Raw genomic sequence first — 18,334 nt, forward strand, 5'->3', positions numbered from 1 at the left:
TTTGATCTCTTTCCAGCTCAAGACTGCACAACTCATGATCCAAACACAGCTGGCTAGCAGGATGTATTAGGGCTGATCAGCTGTTTGCAAATTCCCTGTACAGTGGTACCTTGGTTTGCATACGTTTTGGATTACAATCATACCTCGGGATAAATACGCTTCAGGATAAGTATTTTCAGGATAAGTATTTTCGGATTGCACTCTGCAGCAACCTGGAAGTAACGGAGCACGTTACTTCCGGGTTTCGCCGCTCGCGCATGCGCAGACGGTCAAAATGACATCATGCGCATGCGCGGCAGTGGCAAAACGCAACCCACATGCACACAGACGCCCTGTCATGTCTTACGTTCTATTCAGGATGCGAACAGGGCTCCGGAACCGATCCTGTTCGCATCCCGAGGTACCACTGTACAAACACATCAAACCCGAAAGTGCTTGTCCCGGTTTGCAACCTTTTTTATTATTATTACAACCCAATTTTATTATTATTATGAACAAATTTACTTTGGAGGCCCCATTGGCGAAAGTGTGCCTTGGGTTACAACCTGTTTTGGTTTACAAACGGACCTCCGGAACGGATTATGGTTGTAAACCAAGGTGCCATTATACAGTGGTACCTCGGGTTACATACGCTTCAGGTTACAGACTCTGCTAACCCAGAAACAGTGCTTCAGGTTAAGAACTTTGCTTCAGGATAAGAACAGAAATCGTGCTCTGGCGGTGCACCGGCAGCAGGATGCCCCATTAGCTAAAGTGGTGCTTCAGGTTAAGAACAGTTTCAGGTTAAGAACGGACCTCTGGAACGAATTAAGTTCTTAACCCGAGGTACCACTGTTTTTGCAAAAATAATAATACAACAGTGGAGCTTTATCACCCCCTGGTGGCTGAACAGACATTGACTGTAGTCTATATATTCTGCTCTGTATGTTGCCAAGGCCTGTTCTACCTTAACTTGTAACATACTTTTTTTTTGCTCTGTTCCCATTGCAGATACAGAAAAACAACTGGACAATTTGCCCCGGTCAGCTAGCCCCTCACACCTGCAACCACACATTGCCCATCCCAGGATTTCTACATCAGATAGGTAAGTATATGAAATGGGACTGCCGCTAGCGTTTCCAAGGGCTGAGTCTCTCATGGAATTCTACTAAATATTGATCCAGAGCACAACTCCAACGTATAGTTAGCAGAGTAAAAACTTAAACACGTTGCGGGATTCCCCCCAAAAAATAGACCAGAGGCAATTGCATTTCATCCAGCAGAGCTTTATTGCTACTGAAGGCATGTGAGCATAATGGTCACAAATCCAATACAGTGGTACCTCGGGTTACAGATGCTTCAGGTTACAGACGCTTCAGGTTACAGACTCCCTGACCCAGAAATAGTACCTCAGGTTAAGAACTTTGCTTCAGGATGAGGACAGAAATAGTGTGGTGGCAGCGCTGCAGCAGCAGGAGCCCCATTAGCTAAAGTGGTCCTTCAGGTTAAGAACAGTTTCAGGTTAAGAACAGACCTCCGGAACGAATTAAGTTCTTAAACCGAGGTACCACTGTACATACAGGACAGGCGCTGTCCATGAGAAATCCAGTTGCAGCAGACTTAGCAGTAACATAATAAGTTTAAATCTTAACATTATACAGTGGTACCTCAGGTTAAATACTTTAAAAAGTGAAGTAAAAAAAGAATGGGAGTGCCTAAATGAATACCTCAAAAGTCAAGGTTCGAGGGCAGAAATCTGGCTGAGTCTGGAATAACCTTGTGAAGTGAAAGGATATGAAAGAAGGATTTACATCTAGATGTTAGGATAGAGATGATAAGGAAAACAGGAAAATGGGAAGACACAATGAGAGATAAAGGAGGTGCTGTGGGATTGGTGGAAGTCAATGTCTTGTTGTTGTTGTTTTAGTGTTTGTAATATTAACTTGTAAGATATGGATTTTGTGTGTGTTTTAGTTTTTGAATGTTGATTTTTGTGTGTTGTGTATTGTTATTTTTTGATATCTTTCGTGTTGTTGTTGTTATGTGGAAAATACCAATAAAATTCATTAAAAAAAAAAAAAAAAAGAATGGGTCGTAAGAGGAATACGTCACCTAAATTACAAATGTTTCCTTCTGAATAAGTTTGTAGCCTTCTTTGATTGTAACAAGGCTCAATTTTCTGTTGAACAAGACAGTAGCCAACTGGGGTCAACCTTTCGTATCTCATTTGGGCAGGTCCATTAGTAAATTAAGAGCTCTGTGATGGCATCGTCTTGGGCCAAAGCAAGGGTGACAAGTAAATCTTGAACTCTAGTAAACCTCCAGGCAAAAGAGATGGATCTCTTATGTATTCTGGGCCCAAGCTGCTGTAATTTCTCAAACAGCACCTGGATTCTGGAAGGCTATAGGAAGCCAGCATGGATACTAGGACATGGATGGCATTGGGGATTCTTCACAGTGGGCGACTGTCAGCGAAACATAGTGCACCACGAGGCTTTTGAGCTGCTGAGATGAAAGGGGCATCGTTTTCATTATTAACCATGGAGAAAAGTCTTAGGACTGCCATTAAAGGCACAGGAGAATATTCCTTCCTTTTTGCAGTAGCGAGGAGGACAAGAAAAGAAAGGCAGCTCTGCCCATTACAGTTACATGAGTTGTTCCTCGGGGGGTTTCATAGCTTGCAAGCAAATAAAAATAAACTTAATGTGGGCTGTTTGAGGGGCAGCAGGTTGTTGTTGTTGTTTAGTCATTTAGTCATGTCCGACTCTTTGTGACCCCATGGACCAGAGCATGCCAGGCACTTCTGTCTTCCACTGCCTCCCGCAGTTTGGTCAGACTCATGTTTGTAGCTTTGAGAGCACTGTCCAACCATCTTGTCCTCTGCTGTCCCCTTCTCCTTGTGCCCTCAATCTTTCCTCTCTTTTCCAGGGAGTCTTCTCTTCTCATGAGGTGGCCAAAATACTGAAGCTTCAGCTTCAGGATCTGGCCTTCCAGTGAGCACTCAGGGCTGATTTCCTTCAGTATGGAGAGGTTTGATCTTCTTGCAGTCCATGGGACTCTCAAGAGTCTCCTCCAGCACCATAATTCAAAAGCATCAATTCTTCGGCGATCAGCCTTCTTTATGGTCCAGCTCTCACTTCCATACATCACTACTGGGAAAACCATAGCTTTAACTATACGAACCTTTGTTGGCAAGGTGATGTCTCTACTTCTCAAAATGCTGTCTAGGCCTGTCATTACCCTTTTCTCCCAAGAAGCATGCGTCTTTTAATTTTGTGACTGCTGTCAACATCTGCAGTGATCATGGAACCCAAGAAAGTAAAATCTCTCACTGCCTCCATTTCTTCCCCTTCTATTTGCCAGGAGGTGATGGGACCAGTGGCCATGATCTTCGTTTTTTTGATGTTGAGCTTCAGACCATATTTTTGCACTCTCCTCTTTCACCCTCATTAAAAGGTTCTTTAATTCCTCCTCACTTTCTGCCATCAAGGTTGTGTTATCTGCATATCTGAGGTTGTTGATATTTCTTCCGGCAATCTTAATTCCGTGTTGGGATTCATCCAGTCCAGCCTTTCGCATGATGAATTCTGCATATAAGTTAAATAAGCAGGGAGACAATATACAGCCTTATCATACTCCTTTCCCAAATTTTGAACCAGTCAGTTATTCCATATCCAGTTCTAACTGTAGCTTCTTGTCCCACATAGAGATTTCTCAGGAGACAGATGAGGTGATCAGACACTCCCATTTCTTTAAGAACTTGCCATAGTTTGCCGTGGACGACACAGTCAAATGCTTTTGCGTAGTCAATGAAGCAGAAGTAGATGTTTTTCTGGAATTCTCTAGCTTTCTCATTATCCAGCACATGTTTGCAATTTGGTCTCTGGTTCCTCTGCCCCTTCGAAATCCAGCTTGCACTTCTGGGAGTTCTCAGTCCACATACTGCTTAAGCCTGCTTTGTAGAATTTTAAGGATAACCTTGCTAGCGTGTGAAATGAGTGCAATTGTGCGGTAGTTGGAGCATTCTTTGGCACTGCCCTTCTTTGGGACTTGGATGTAGACTGATCTCCAATCCTCTGGCCACTGCTGAGTTTTCCAAATTTGCTGGCATATTGAGTGTAGCACCTTAACAGCATCATCTTTTAAAATTTTAAATAGTTCAGCTGGAATATCATCACTTCCACTGGCCTTGTTGTTAGCAGTGCTTTCTAAGGTCCATTTGACTTCACTCTCCAGGATGTCTGGCTCAAGGTCAGCAGCCACACTACCTGGGGTATACAAGACATCGATTTTTTTCTGGTATAATTTAAGAGAGTCTGTGTACTGGTCCAGTAAATGCTTCCGCTGCGCAACCAGCAACAGTTCTCTTTGCAGAGTATTAATTAAGTCCAGTGCAGAGGTTCTTGTTGCAGTACAAGCTTCAGAGTCTCAGCAGCAAAGAAATAACAACACAGGGAAGCCTGTCTTTCCAAAGACAGGTTTATTGCAGACAGATAACAGAAACACCTCCGGAGCTTTCAGACATTTTTGCTTCACGCCCCCCAGGCAGAGAAAACAAACACTCTTTATATACTGAGCAACTTAACAACTTAACGAGCTTGACTACTTAAAGTCACATGACATTGCTAACTTGCCAGCGTCTTAGGTTTCACACCCTAACATAATTCCTCTGTGTATTCTTGCCACCTCTTCTTGATGTCTTCTGCTTCTGCTTTTGTTAGGTCCTTTCCACTTTTGTCCTTCATTATGGTAATCTTTGTACGAAATTTTCCTTTCATATCTCCAATTTTCTTGAACAGATCTCTGGTTTTTCCCATTCTGTTGTTTTCCTCTATTTCTTTGCATTGCTCGTTTAAGAAGGCCCTCTTGTCTCTCCTTGCTATTTTTTGGAAATCTGCATTCAGTTTCCTGTATCTTTCACTGTCTCCCTTGCACTTTGCAGGTAGGTAAAGGTAAAGGGACCCCTGACCATTAGGTCCTGTCGTGACCGACTCTGGGGTTGCGGCGCTCATCTTGCTTTATTGGCCGAGGGAGCCGGCGTACAGCTTCCAGGTCATGTGGCCAGCATGACTAAGCCGCTTCTGGCAAACCAGAGCAGCGTACGGAAACACCGTTTACCTTCCCGCCAGAGTGGTACCTATTTATCTACTTGCACTTTGACGTGCTTTCGAACTGCTAGGTTGGCAGGAGCAGGGACCGAGCAACGGGAGCTCACCCCGTTGCAGGGATTCGAACCGCCGACCTTCTGATCAGCAAGTCCTAGGCTCTGTGGTTTAACCCACAACGCAACCTGCGTCCCTTGCAGGTAGGTAGGTAGCATCCAAAGTTTCCATTTTGTTATTGCAGTTTCTTCTTTCCCTAGGAAAAGATCCCCTGTTTACCAAGCATTCATCCTGACTTGCTTGCCCGAAGCTCACATGGAGGTCACACGGTGCCTGCTTTTCATTGAGCATTTGTTCTGATTTGTTGGCGGGGAGGGGATACGGCAATGAGCCACTCATCCTGATTTGCTTGCACAGAGGTTATATACATCATCCCATAATTGGCTTGTTTATTCCACTTTTTATTGCATTTCCCCCACTGCAAAAAGTCTTTCTGATAAAAGCGGATTTGTCACGAGCGGGACAGAGTGCTTTAACCCACTTTAATTGTGCAAACCTGCATTTCTGGAATGCGGTAGGAATCCCTTCCGCAAAGTGCTCACCATCTGTAGAGGGACCTCTGACAATGTGTCTGTTCACTTTCCATGTGTTCGTCCCATCTGATTATTTCATACTGCTTTTTCAAAGGGAGAAGGTCTCTGAACTGGACAGCACCAACATGGAGATTCTTGACCGCAGTGCCGAAATTGAGAAGGGCGCAAGAATGGGCACCCATTCATCTGAAAAACATCAGGTAGAAGAAGAAGATAAAGAAGAAGAAGAAGAAGAAGAAGAAGAAGAAGAAGAAGAAGAAGAAGAAGAAGAAGAAGAAGAAGAAGAAAAATCTTTGCCAGAGAAAACCAGAAAGCCAACTAAGGCCACTGATCCCAAGGCAGTGAGTGTTAAACATTGCGGAAAAATCTTTATGCAAACTGATCCGGATCCACAGGGCAGGGCAAAGCGAAATGGACATTTTAGGGGACTACTAAAGGGAAGCAAATGGTTGATTATTTTGCTCATTATTATATTGACTACTGTAATGAGAGGGTGCTGGTTTTCTGCCTCAGAAACCGAAGCATCTTAGACCACCTCTTAAGGCATTGATAGCAAGCCCTGCAGATGTTATTGGGCAACAAATTCCATCATCACTGACCATTGGGCCATGCTGCTGGGGCAGATGGGAGATGAAGTCCAACAACATCCCTGTGTTTTGTGGGGGGAGGAAAAGCAAATAGAGTGCCTGTTAGGTTTAAAGACTCTCCCAAGGCAATTTTTTTTTTAAAAAGTACTATAAAGGTAAATGTAAAGGTACCCCTGCCCGTACAGGCCAGTCGTGACCGATTCTAATAATAATAATAATAATTTTTTATTTATACCCCGCCCTCCCCAGCCAAGGTCAGGCTTAGAGCGGCTTACAAGCAATAATAAAAACAAGATGAATGATTACAACTTAAAAACAAAAATAAAATACAACATTAAAATAATGGAACATTAAAATATTAAAATGTAGCCTCATCGCAGGAAGAGAAGGAAAAGAAAGGGGGGGAAGAGAGGGAGGGAATCAAATTGGCCCCAAGCCAAAGGCCAGGCGGAACAACTCTGTCTTACAGGCCCTGCGGAAAGAAATCAGATCCTGCAGGGCCCTGGTCTCATGAGGCAGAGCGTTCCCCCAGGCCAGAGCCAGTGTTGAAAAGGCCCTGGCTCTGGTTGAAGCCAATCTAACTTCCTTAGGGCCTGGGACCACTAGGGTGTTGTTATTTATGGGCCTTGAGGCTCTCCGTGGGGCATACCAGGAGAGGCGGTCCCGTAGGTATGAGGGTCCTAGGCCGTGAAGGGCTTTAAAGGTCAAAATCAGCACCTTAAATCTGACCCTGTACTCCACCGGGAGCCAGTGCAGCTTGAAAAACACTGGGTGAATATGCTCCCATGGCAGAGACCCCGTGAGGAGCCTCGCTGCAGCATTCTGTACCCGCTGGAGTTTCTGGGACAGCTTCAAGGGCAGCCCCGCATAGAGCGAATTACAGTAGTCAAGCCTGGAGGTGACCGCCGCATGGATCACTGTGGCCAGGTCGGGGCGGGAAAGGTAAGGGACCAACTGCTTGATGCGGCGAAGGTGGAAAAATGTTGCCTTGGCTGTTGCTGTAACTTGCGCCTCCATGGAAAGGGAGGCGTCAAGGATTACACCCAAACTCTTAACGGAAGGCAATGGCACTAATTGGGCCCCGCAAGAGAAGGGAGTTGGTCCCTCATCCCCATGCCATCCCGACCCAGCCATAGGACCTCTGTCTTCGAAGGATTTAGTTTCAGTCGGCTCCCACGAAACCATCCAGCCACAGCTTCCAAACATCTGGTCAGTGTGTTCGGGGCCGAGTCGGGGACTCTAGGGTTGCGCGCTCATCTCACTCAAGAGGCCGGGAGCTGGCACCGTCCGAAGACACTTCCGGGTCACGTGGCCAGCGTGACGAAGCTGCTCTGGCAAGCCAGAGCCGCACACGGAAACGCCGTTTACCTTCCCGCTATAAAGCGATACCTATTTATCTACTTGCACTTAGGGTGCTTTCGAACTGCTAGGTGGGCAGGAGCTGGGACCGAACGACGGCAGCTCACCCCGTTGCGGGGATTCGAACCGCCGACCTTACGATCAGCAAGTCCTAGGCACTGAGGTTTTACCCACAGCGCCACCCGCGTCCCTAATAAAGAAAAAAGTACTATAAACACTGATAATTGGGAAACACTGGCCTGCAAGCGCTCCCAATCGCAGAACAGCCTTTACCAAAGGTGTTGTGGACTTTGAAGACACTCGAACTCAGAACACAAGGGAGAAACGCACTAAGAGGAAGGCACGCTTGGCAAACCCTCACTGGATCAACTCCTGCCCAGAAACCTGTGTTCCCACTGTGGAAGGATGTGTGGACAGTGGTGGAGCTTCAGGCTCCAGCACCGGGGGGGGGGGGGGCGGAGAACAGGCGGGGGCAGGGCGAGTCCGAGTCCCAGGGGCATGGTGCCCAGCACAGTTGGGGGAACAGCCACGATGGCACCCCACCGAGATCGTGCTGCCAGGGGCTGGGCGCTCCCCCTGCACTCCTCTTCCTCTACCAATATGTGTGTGGATCCAGAATTGGCCTCCACAGTCACTTGTGGACTTGCTGTTAATACTGTGTTCATGGACAGTGCTGGATTTATGTATAAGCTAAACAAGCTATAGCTTAGGGCCCCACTCTCTTGGGGGGCCCCAAAAAATTTAAAGGGAAAAACACCTGGATGTACATTTCAAAAATATAAGATAAAAAGCAAATAAAATAAAACCTACATACAGTTAGAGCTTAATAATTATTTCACTATGAATATACTTCTTAATTGTATTTCACTATTAATATACTTCTTAATTGTATTTCAGTTCAACAATTACTTTGATAAAATACGTATTTTGTTATGTGCAAATGGTTTTAGATACCTGTTAGGCCCATAAATTACAATATAGCATATATTCAACACAAAAAACAGTGACAAAGGACAGCTGGACATATCAAGGGCCCCATTACCTTCAGTATCTTAGGGCCTCATCAAACCTAAAACCTGTTCATGGCAGACCATCTTACTTGGCTACATGTGATCGCCAAAGAAGAAAACAAAAGAGGAACTCTTTAAAAATCAAATTTTAAAATTGTCACCAAAACAAAAATATGCTATGCTAACCTGTATTTGGTTAAGCACTAAATTTCTTTCTTTTATGCCACCCTGTGTTCTACACACTTTTTCTTTCTTTACTAACAGGCTGCAGGTGTTGTTGAGGACAAAGCGAAGACAGGGAAGAAGAAACCTGAATCGGTGAGAACTGGAACTGTATTGAAAGTGCAGAAGAAGACACTCAAGAAAGATAAACGGACAGATTTTGTTGTAGGTAAAGGAAAAGGCCATTTAAAAACTGGATGTTGTTCCTGTGTGAGGGATTCAGCCAGGGGTCAGCAAACCTTTCCAGCAGGGGGCCGGTCCACTGTCCCTCAGACCATGTGGGGGGCTGGACTATTTTTTTTATTAAAAAATGAACAAATTCCTATGCCCCACAAATAACCCGGAGATGCATTTTAAATAAAAGGACACATTCTACTCATGTAAAAACACCCTGATTCACTCTCTAGTGAGGAAGCCTCACAGAAAACAGTGGGACTTACTTCTGGCAGTTTGCATTTCTTAGTTCTTATGTACTGAGTTGAATAGGATTCAGAATGCAGCAGTCTGATTGGTCCTAGAACAATAGGATCCAGAATGCAGCAGTCTGATTGGTCCTAGAACAATAGGATCCAGAATGCAGCAGTCTGATTAGTCCACAGGAGCCACCCAATCCCGCTCCAGGTGGAAGTGAATCCGCAACTTTATTGGCCTACAGGAGAATCCCGGAATTAGCCAATCACGTGGGGCCCATTGTGTAAATAATGTATATAAGGCAGACATTCTGGGGGAACTTCCAATCCTCCTCACCACTGTGAGCTGAATAAAGAGCATGAAATCCACTCTTGACTCCAAGTATATTTTACAAACATTCTTTGGAACCTGAATGTCTGATGTGGCTTCCACGGCTTCCGATTGGCTGCAGGAGCTTTCTTCAAACCACGCTTTGGTTTCCGAACGTTTAGGAAGTCAAACGGATTTTTTAAAAACACAAGGCCAAACTATATGTTATACAAATACAGTCCGTTTGACTTCCAAGGTATGACTGTATTTGTATAACACATAGTTTGGCCCTAGCATTTAAAAAAAAATATTTGGCATGTCCAGAAAACCTTGTGCAATAGTTTCACGAGATAAACTCAGGTGCAGCTCCTGGGTCATTGTTGTGTGTGTGTGTGTGTTTGTCTTTTTGCAGGGAAACCAAAACAGAAGAAGGCTGTTGGAAAAACAGTTCCTTCTTCCAAAGAGAAGTCGGCAGGTGTCAAAAGATCAGAGGCTGCCAAGGACCCAAACCATGGTGAAGAAAAAGAGGATGTTGCTGTTGAAATAGAGCAGATCAGTTCTCTTGAAGAAGAAGGAGGAGGAGACGAAGATCAAAGCCCTCCTCCTTCCAGCCCTCTCAGGGAAGAACCCATCTTGCCACTTGAAAAAGGCGAAGAACCTTCTGCTGAAGATGTTCTCCATCCTTCTGGACCTCATGCCGTTCCTGCTGATGAGACGGCTGCTGTTGGCCACCCAGTAGTTGCCCCTGCAGATGGCTCCCAGCCTGACACAGCTCTGAGCAATGACCCTCCAGAGGTAAACAATGTCATTTTCCTGAAGAGCTGCTTTCTGAATTCATTCTTGAACCATTTAGGAAGGGAGGTGTCACAACCAGGGAGACCCATGCAGCCAGGCCAACACACATGTTCTTGCCACTTGTAAGCTTTCACACAGCTGTGCAAGAGGTGCTCTTGGATAAGAACCACCCAGGCGGCTGCATCTAAAATGCCAGGAATGCAAGTTATACTTACCGACTAACAACATGTTGCATTAAATGCATGCAAGTGCTTTCAATGTGGATGTAAAGGTAAAGGTAAAGGGACCCCTGACCATTAGGTCCAGTCGCGGACGACTCTGGGGTTGCAGCACTCATCTCAAAGTGAGCACAATTCAAAGTGTTGGTGCTGACCTTTAAAGCCCTAAATGGCCTTGGTCCTGTATACCTGAAGGAGCATCTTCACCCCCATCGTTCAGCCCGGACACTGAGGTCCAGCGCCAAGGGCCTTCTGGCGGTTCCCTCATTGCGAGGAGTAAGGTTACAGAGAACCAGAGAGAGGGCCTTCTCGGTAGTGGCGCCCACCCTGTGAAACACCCTCCCTTCAGATGTGAAGGAAATAAGTAGCTATCCTATCTTTAAAAGACATCTGTAGGCAGCCCTGTTCAGGGAAGTTTTTAATATTTAACTCTGTATTGTTTTTAATACTTGATTGGGAGCCGCCCAGAGTGGCTGGGGAAACTCAGCCAGATGGGTGAGCACAAATAAATTATTATTATTATTATTATTATTATTATTATTATTATTATTATTATTAATATCTCGCTTTATTGGCCAAGTGAGCCGTCATACAGTTTCCAGATCATATGGCCAGCATGACTAAGCTGCTTCTGGCGAACCAGAGCAGCGCACGGAAACGCCGTTTACCTTCCCACCAGAGTGGTACCTGTTTATCTGCTTGCACTGGCGGGCTTTCGAACTGCTAGGTTGGCAGGAGCAGGGACCAAGCAACGGGAGCTCACCCCGTCACAGGGATTCGAACCGCCGAGCCCAAGGCTCTGCGATTTAGATGTAGGTGATTCTTAAAGCTGATACTTAAAAGGGTGGTGATTTTCACTGGGACCACAATGTGTAGGGAGGGGGGAGGTTTAGCTCTTCCCTCCCCAGCTTCAATCCCTATCCAAATCCCACCCCCACCCCTTGCAGGGCAATTCCCAATAAGATGAAAGTGTCCATTACTGCCCTGAAACTATTTTTCTAAGAATAATTTCCACCGGTGAGCAGGAGTATGCTGAGGACTGTGGCTGGAAGGGCAATGTGCCTTCCCGCCGTACATTATGAATCCCCCTTTGAGTATTACTTTTTTAAAAAACCACTGGCCAAGGTTGCATGCTATGCATTTATTGGAATGTGTTCAGTTAGGCCTCGAGGAATCTTTTGCCCCACGTGGGACTCCAGAAACACAAGTCCCTCCCCCCCAATATTCACAGGATGCCGTTCTCATCAAAACGTCCACCCCTTCACAATTTAATCTAGATTTACTGTTTCCATGTCTTGGTTTCTGGTTTGGGTCTGGGTAGGTTTTTTTACATATCAGTTTTTCTGCAGAAATTACAGATCACGATTAAAGGGGGTGGGGTGGGAATATGGGATGGCTTTCGGATGCAGACCATGCAATGTGCGCCGAGTTCACCATAAACTGCTGCGTGGAAGCATCCTGAGTCACAGCAAAGGCAAACTCCACATGGTTAATGATGTGTCAAAAGAGCCCTTCTGGATCAGGCCCAAGGCCCATCTCGTTCAGCATCCTGTTCTCCTAGTGTAGCCTTATTAGACTTTACTGACTGGTGGGGTCTGCGTTGTTCCTGGGAGGGAGAAAGGAAGTCAACTGACACCAAGGTTGATTCAGAGAAAGAGTTTATTCTGCTCTCCGGATAGCAGAAGGCACTTGCGTGGTCATTTCACAGCAAGTCCAAAGAGACTTGGGAAGGCACCCTCTCCCTCCCTTCCCCAGGAATCCAGCCACGTCAGCTTATACATGCAGGTTGACACCACAGATGTTCCTGCTCCGGTACTCTTAACCATAAAAGGGTGTTCCTCTTCCTGTACTCTTGACCATATAAGGGTATTCCTGTTCTGGCACTCTTATCTTGGGGTAAGAAGGTCACCAACTCTCCTGGCGCTGTTCCCGGACTAGGTCTGTGCGTCAGAGTGTGGTCAGGATGTAAGATAAGACCCAGACGTGCCAACCCTGCTCCACTGGAACAGCCAAGGCCATCCATTGCCGTCACGGACTGATAAGGGAGAGGGGTTTGAGCACTTCTTTATACAGCTGGCTTTCTGTTTATACATTGACTCAAGCTCAAGCTTCCTGAGCTTGAAAAACTCAAGTTAATGCATTTTAGAAATGCTCCCTTGGAGAAGGAAAATGGGGATTTTGGGTCAATTTCAAACTCACTGCACAGAAACCCGTTCCTTCACTAGCAGCCAACCAGATACCTCCAGGGAAACCCTTGAGCAGAACCTAAGCACAATAGCACACTCTCTCCCCTCTCCCCCTTTGTGCTTCCCAGCCACTGGACCCGCCTCGGAACAAGCAGGAGGAGAAACTCTCGCGAGAGCAAATGATAGCCGAGAGGGCAGAGAAGAGGCGGCTTGCAGTGGAGAGAAAACGGAGGGAGCAGGAGGAGCGGAAGCGGAAGGAGCAGGAAGAGCAGGAGCGCATGGAGAGGATGAAAGAGGAAATGGAACAGGAGCAGCAGAGGAGGATGGCAGAAATACGGTTAGTGAGGGAGGGGGAAGATGCCCACCATCGGGGGCAGGAGAATGAGCAGGAAACACACACACCCCTCTCCAAATATAGCAGGGCCAACTTGCCATACGAACCACAATTATCTGCCAGCCTGCAGTGTATCCTCAGTGTCCTACAAAACTCCCTGCATTTCTTCCAACATGCAGCCTCCCTCCCTGCCTTTCTTCCAACACCCAGCCTCCCTCCCTGCATGTCTTCCAATACCCAGCCTCCCTCCCTGCATGTCTTCCAACACCCAGCCTCCCTCCCTGCATGTCTTCCAACACCCAGCCTCCCTCCCTGCATTTCCTCCAACACCCAGCCTCCCTCCCTGCATTTCCTCCAACACCCAGCCTCCCTCCCTGCATGTCTTCCAACACCCAGCCTCCCTCCCTGCATTTCCTCCAACACCCAGTCTCCCTCCCTGCATTTCCTCCAACACCCAGCCTCCCTCCCTGCATTTCTTCCAACACCCAGCCTCCCTCCCTGCATTTCTTCCAACACCCAGCCTCCCTCCCTGCATTTCTTCCAACACCCAGCCTCCCTCCCTGCATTTCCTCCAACACCCAACCTCCTTCCCTGCATTTCCTCCAACACCCAGCCTTCCTCCCTGCATTTCTTCCAACATGCAGCCTCCCTCCCTGCCTTTCTTCCAACACCCAGCCTCCCTCCCTGCATGTCTTCCAATACCCAGCCTCCCTCCCTGCATGTCTTCCAACACCCAGCCTCCCTCCCTGCATGTCTTCCAACACCCAGCCTCCCTCCCTGCATTTCCTCCAACACCCAGCCTCCCTCCCTGCATTTCCTCCAACACCCAGCCTCCCTCCCTGCATGTCTTCCAACACCCAGCCTCCCTCCCTGCATTTCCTCCAACACCCAGTCTCCCTCCCTGCATTTCCTCCAACACCCAGCCTCCCTCCCTGCATTTCTTCCAACACCCAGCCTCCCTCCCTGCATTTCTTCCAACACCCAGCCTCCCTCCCTGCATTTCTTCCAACACCCAGCCTCCCTCCCTGCATTTCCTCCAACACCCAGCCTCCCTCCCTGCATTTCCTCCAACACCCAGCCTCCCTCCCTGCATTTCCTCCAACACCCAGCCTCCCTCCCTGCATTTCCTCCAACACCCAGCCTCCCTCCCTGCATTTCCTCCAACACCCAGCCTCCCTTCCTGCATCCATTCCATCAGATATGTAGATATTCTTTATTGTTTTATAGATGCACATCAGCACACAAAAAATTACAGTTTTTAACTCCATTGCCTCCCCACCCCTGGAGTTTGCATTCTGACAGTCAAAAGCAATGTTGCCAATTCAGAAACCTTTATTCAAACTTGTCCAATTTGCCTTTGCATCAGAATGTGGTACTAATGGTCCTAGTGTAGGTCATTCACAGTTACATCCCAAACCCGAAGCACATGAGATCCGATATTTGCAAAACCGAACTTGTAAATATTAAGGGTGATGCAGGTTTCCTGGCAGATTCCCATGCTAGACCAGCAAATGATTCCTAGACTTGTTTCCCCTTTATTTATGCTGAGGCTACACTAATCCGTAAAAACGCTATGAAAGGCTATTTTAAAAAGTTAAATAGTTCTCAGTGCCATTTCCTATTGCCGACGTATCACTGCTCTGTGGTGCCCCCTGGTGTCACATTTTTATAACCCATTTTTTAACGTTAAAACACACCAGTGTAGGTTCGCCCTATAGCAGGGATGGCCAAACTTGGCCCTCCAGCTGTTTTGGGACTACCATTCCCATCTGGTCCTGTTAGTTAGGGATGATGGGAGATGTAGTCCCAAAACAGTTGGAGGGCCAAGTTTGGCCATCGCTGCCCTGTAGAATGCACTGGCTGGCTATCTTGCCCTTTTATTAGATATGGGATGGGGAGCCAGTGTGGTGCAGTGGTTAAGAGTGGTAGACTCATGATCTGGCTAACCGGGTTCACTTCCCCGCTCCTCCACATGCAGCTGCTGGGTGACCTTGGGCTAGTCACACTTCTCTGAAGTCTCTCAGCCCCACTCACCTCACAGAGTGTTTGTTGTGGGGGAGGAGGGAAAAAGAGAATGTTAGCTGCTTTGAGACTCCTTAGGGTAGTGATAAAGCGGGATATCAAATCCAAACTCTTCTTCTTCTTCTGCAGCCCTTAAGAATAAGAATAAGAATAATTTATTATTTATACCCCGCCCATCTGGCTGGGCTTCCCCAGCCACTCTGGGCGGCTTTCAAAAAAATATTAAAATACTGTAATACATGAAACATTAAAAGTTTCCCTAAACAGGGCTGCCTTCAGATGTCTTCTAAAAGTCTGGTTGTTGTTGTTCTCTTTGACATCTGATAGGAGGGCGTTTCACAGGGAGGGCGCCACTACCGAGAAGGCCCTCTGCCTGGTTCCCTGTAACTTGGCTTCTCGCAGTGAGGGAACCGCCAGAAGGCCCTCGGTGCTGAACCTTCAAATGGTGTTGGGCTTCAGTTTCCACCATCCCCTGACCATTGGCCATGCTGGCTGGGCCCGATGGGAGCTGGAGTCCAGCAGCATCTGGGAGGACCACGGATTCTTCATCCCTATATGCTAAACTCCTCTCCCTTGTCTTGCGGTTCCCCTTGCTTTTGCCCTGCATGACCTACCTGGAGCCTCCCTCCAACGGATGCCTCTTCGTTTTAGTCTAAGGAAACAGCAGCTGGAAGAAGAGCGCCGGCGGCAGGAAGAGGAAGCAGCAAGGCAGCAGCAAGCTGAGAAGGCAGCCCAGGAACATGCCCAGCACCAGCAGGAGGAGCTCCGCAGGAAACTCCTGGCAATGCAGAAGAAAAAGCAGCAGGAGGAGCGAGAACGCGCAGGTACGCCAAGGAAAGTTCCAGGTCTGAGGTGGGAAGGACCTTGGTAAGACGCCCTCCATGGCCTCCTCCTGTCAGTCAGTGTGGCCCCCTATTCTGTCAGCTTATCCACTGGCACTACAAGCTACCATTTCACTGGCATTGGCTCCCAGTACGTTTCCGAGCACAATTCAAAGTGTTGGTGCTGACCTTTAAAGCCCTAAACGGCCTCAGCCTAGTATACCTGAAGGAGCGTCTCCACCTCCATCGTTCTGCCCGGACACTAAGGTCCAGCGCCGAGGGTCTTCTGGCGGTTCCCTCGCTGCGAGAAGTGAGGTTACATGGAACCAGGCAGAGGGCCTTCTTGGTAGTGGCACCTGCCCTGTGGAACACCCTCCCAGCAGATGTCAAGGCAATAAACAACTATTTTACTCTTAAAAGACAACTGAAGGCAGCCCTGTTTAGGGAAGTTTTTAATATTTAATGCTGTGTTGTTTTTAATACTCGATTGGAAGCTGCCCAGAGTAGCTGGGGAAACTCAGCCAGATGGGCAGGGTATAAATAAATTATTATTATTATTATTATTATTATTATTATTATTATTATTTATTTCTCACAAAGCCCTTGAGTGCCCAGTACCACGTCATGCTGGGATGCTGTGGCATGTTAAGATGGCAGCCCTGTCTGTGTGTGTGTGTGTGTGTGTGTGTGTCCTATTAAATATATTACTATATAATACTAATTGGGTACTCCACTTATCTCTGGACTACAAACTGATCACAGCAGCTAGCAACTATTATTATTATTATTATTATTTGAATTTTTATACCGCTCTCAGGGCGGTTCATAGAACAAAATCAGAATATAAAAAGCACAATATATATAATCAAAATAAAAACAAGAATTCAATAACACACCCGCAAAAAAGACCACATTTTAAAAAGGCATAAGATGTCAATCAAATCAACCAAAGGCCTGGTTTAAAAGGAACGTTTTTGCCTGATGCTTAAAGGTGTATAATGAAGGCACCAGGCGAACCTCCGTGGGAAGAGCATTCCACAGACGGGGAGCCAAAGCAGAGAAGGCCCTGTTCTCGTGTTGCCACTTTCCGAACCTCTTGAGGAGGAGGCACACGAAGGAGGGCCTCAGAAGATGATCTCAGGGTCTGGGTAGGTTCATATGGAAAGAGGCAGTCCTTGAGGTACTGCGGTCCTGAGCCATTTAAGGCTTTATAGGTCAAAACCAGCACTTTGATTTGGACCCGGAAACTAATTGGTAGCCAGTGCAGTCGGACCAGGATCGGAGTAATATGCTCAAACGGCGTAATATGCTCTATTACACCAACTACTATCTATAACTATCTCTTCCCCCCCCCCTTTTTTTTTTGGAAATAATATTTTTTAGTTTCAAAGAATTACAAAAATATAAGTAAGAAAAAATAAAAATAAAACCAATTAAATATAAGTACAAAAATATAAGTAAGAAAAATAAAAATAAAATATAAGTAAGAAAAATAAAAATAAAACCAATTAAAAACAAATTGATCTTTCCATATCTTATTTTTCTTTTGCTTGTTTCCCTGACCTCCTCACACCTCCCTTTTTTGTATTCTAATTCAGTTAATTGTTTCAGCAAATCCTTTCCATTTTTACTTTTATCTTAATAATTTATCTTAATATATTGTATCTTTACATTCTCACCTATTCATAATCCAATTTTACTTAATTCTGTAACATTACTGCTATGACCATCTGTCTTCATTCCAGCATCCTTCTAACATTCCTTAATTTTACAATGTTTCTGTAAATAGTCTTTAAATTTCTTCCATTCTTCTTCTACCGACTCTTCTCCCTGGTCTCGGATTCTGCCAGTCATTTCCACCAGTTCCATGTAGTCCATCAACTTCATCTGCCATTCTTCCTGGGTGGGTAAATCTTGTGTCTAACTATCTATTTCCCTTAGAAGCGGAGAAACGGAGGCAGAAAGAAAGGGAAATGCAGCTGGAAGAGGAACGCCGACTCTTAGCCGAGATGGCAGAAGAGCAGCGCTTGGAGTACGAGAGAAGGAAGCAGGAAGAAGAGGAGCGAGTGAGGCGTGAGGCTGAGGAGAGGAGGAGAAGGGAAGAGGAAGAGGCTAGGCTTGCATTAGAGGAAGCAAAGAGACAAGCCTTACTACTGGCAAGGTACACGGCTTCGTAAGATTTATCTGAAACTCTTGAGAATCAGTGCCAAGCAAGTGTAGACAAAGCAATCGAGGTCGTAGAGATTGCCATTCAAGTTCTAAATGGCTGCTCCATGGGGTAGGAAACCTTTGGTCTGCCAGGTGTTGATGAACTACCGTATTTTTCGCTCTATAGGACGCACTTTTTCCCCTCCAAAAATCAAGGGGAAATGTGTGTGTGTCCTAT

General features: G+C 46.4%; 1 protein-coding gene and 1 long non-coding RNA gene across 2 annotated transcripts in view; one reads left to right on the plus strand and one right to left on the minus strand.

The window, feature by feature from the left end:
* Positions 1 to 18,334, minus strand: part of LOC310833764 — a 334,495-nt gene that overhangs the window by 124,828 nt on the left and 191,333 nt on the right. The gene's annotated exons all lie outside the window — the stretch shown is intronic.
* The window catches only part of KIAA2012, a 91,886-nt gene that overhangs the window by 69,297 nt on the left and 4,255 nt on the right, over positions 1 to 18,334 (plus strand). The window contains exons 14-20 of the mRNA XM_083754482.1: positions 991 to 1,084; positions 5,769 to 6,015; positions 8,895 to 9,021; positions 9,985 to 10,367; positions 12,900 to 13,108; positions 15,779 to 15,951; positions 17,890 to 18,109. Of these exons, the coding sequence (XP_083610608.1) occupies positions 991 to 1,084; positions 5,769 to 6,015; positions 8,895 to 9,021; positions 9,985 to 10,367; positions 12,900 to 13,108; positions 15,779 to 15,951; positions 17,890 to 18,109 (1,453 nt within the window). The remainder of the gene's footprint in view (positions 1 to 990; positions 1,085 to 5,768; positions 6,016 to 8,894; positions 9,022 to 9,984; positions 10,368 to 12,899; positions 13,109 to 15,778; positions 15,952 to 17,889; positions 18,110 to 18,334) is intronic.

This window comes from Podarcis gaigeae, assembly GCF_964106915.1.
Source record: "Podarcis gaigeae genome assembly, chromosome: 1".
Classification (NCBI taxonomy): domain Eukaryota; kingdom Metazoa; phylum Chordata; class Lepidosauria; order Squamata; family Lacertidae; genus Podarcis; species Podarcis gaigeae.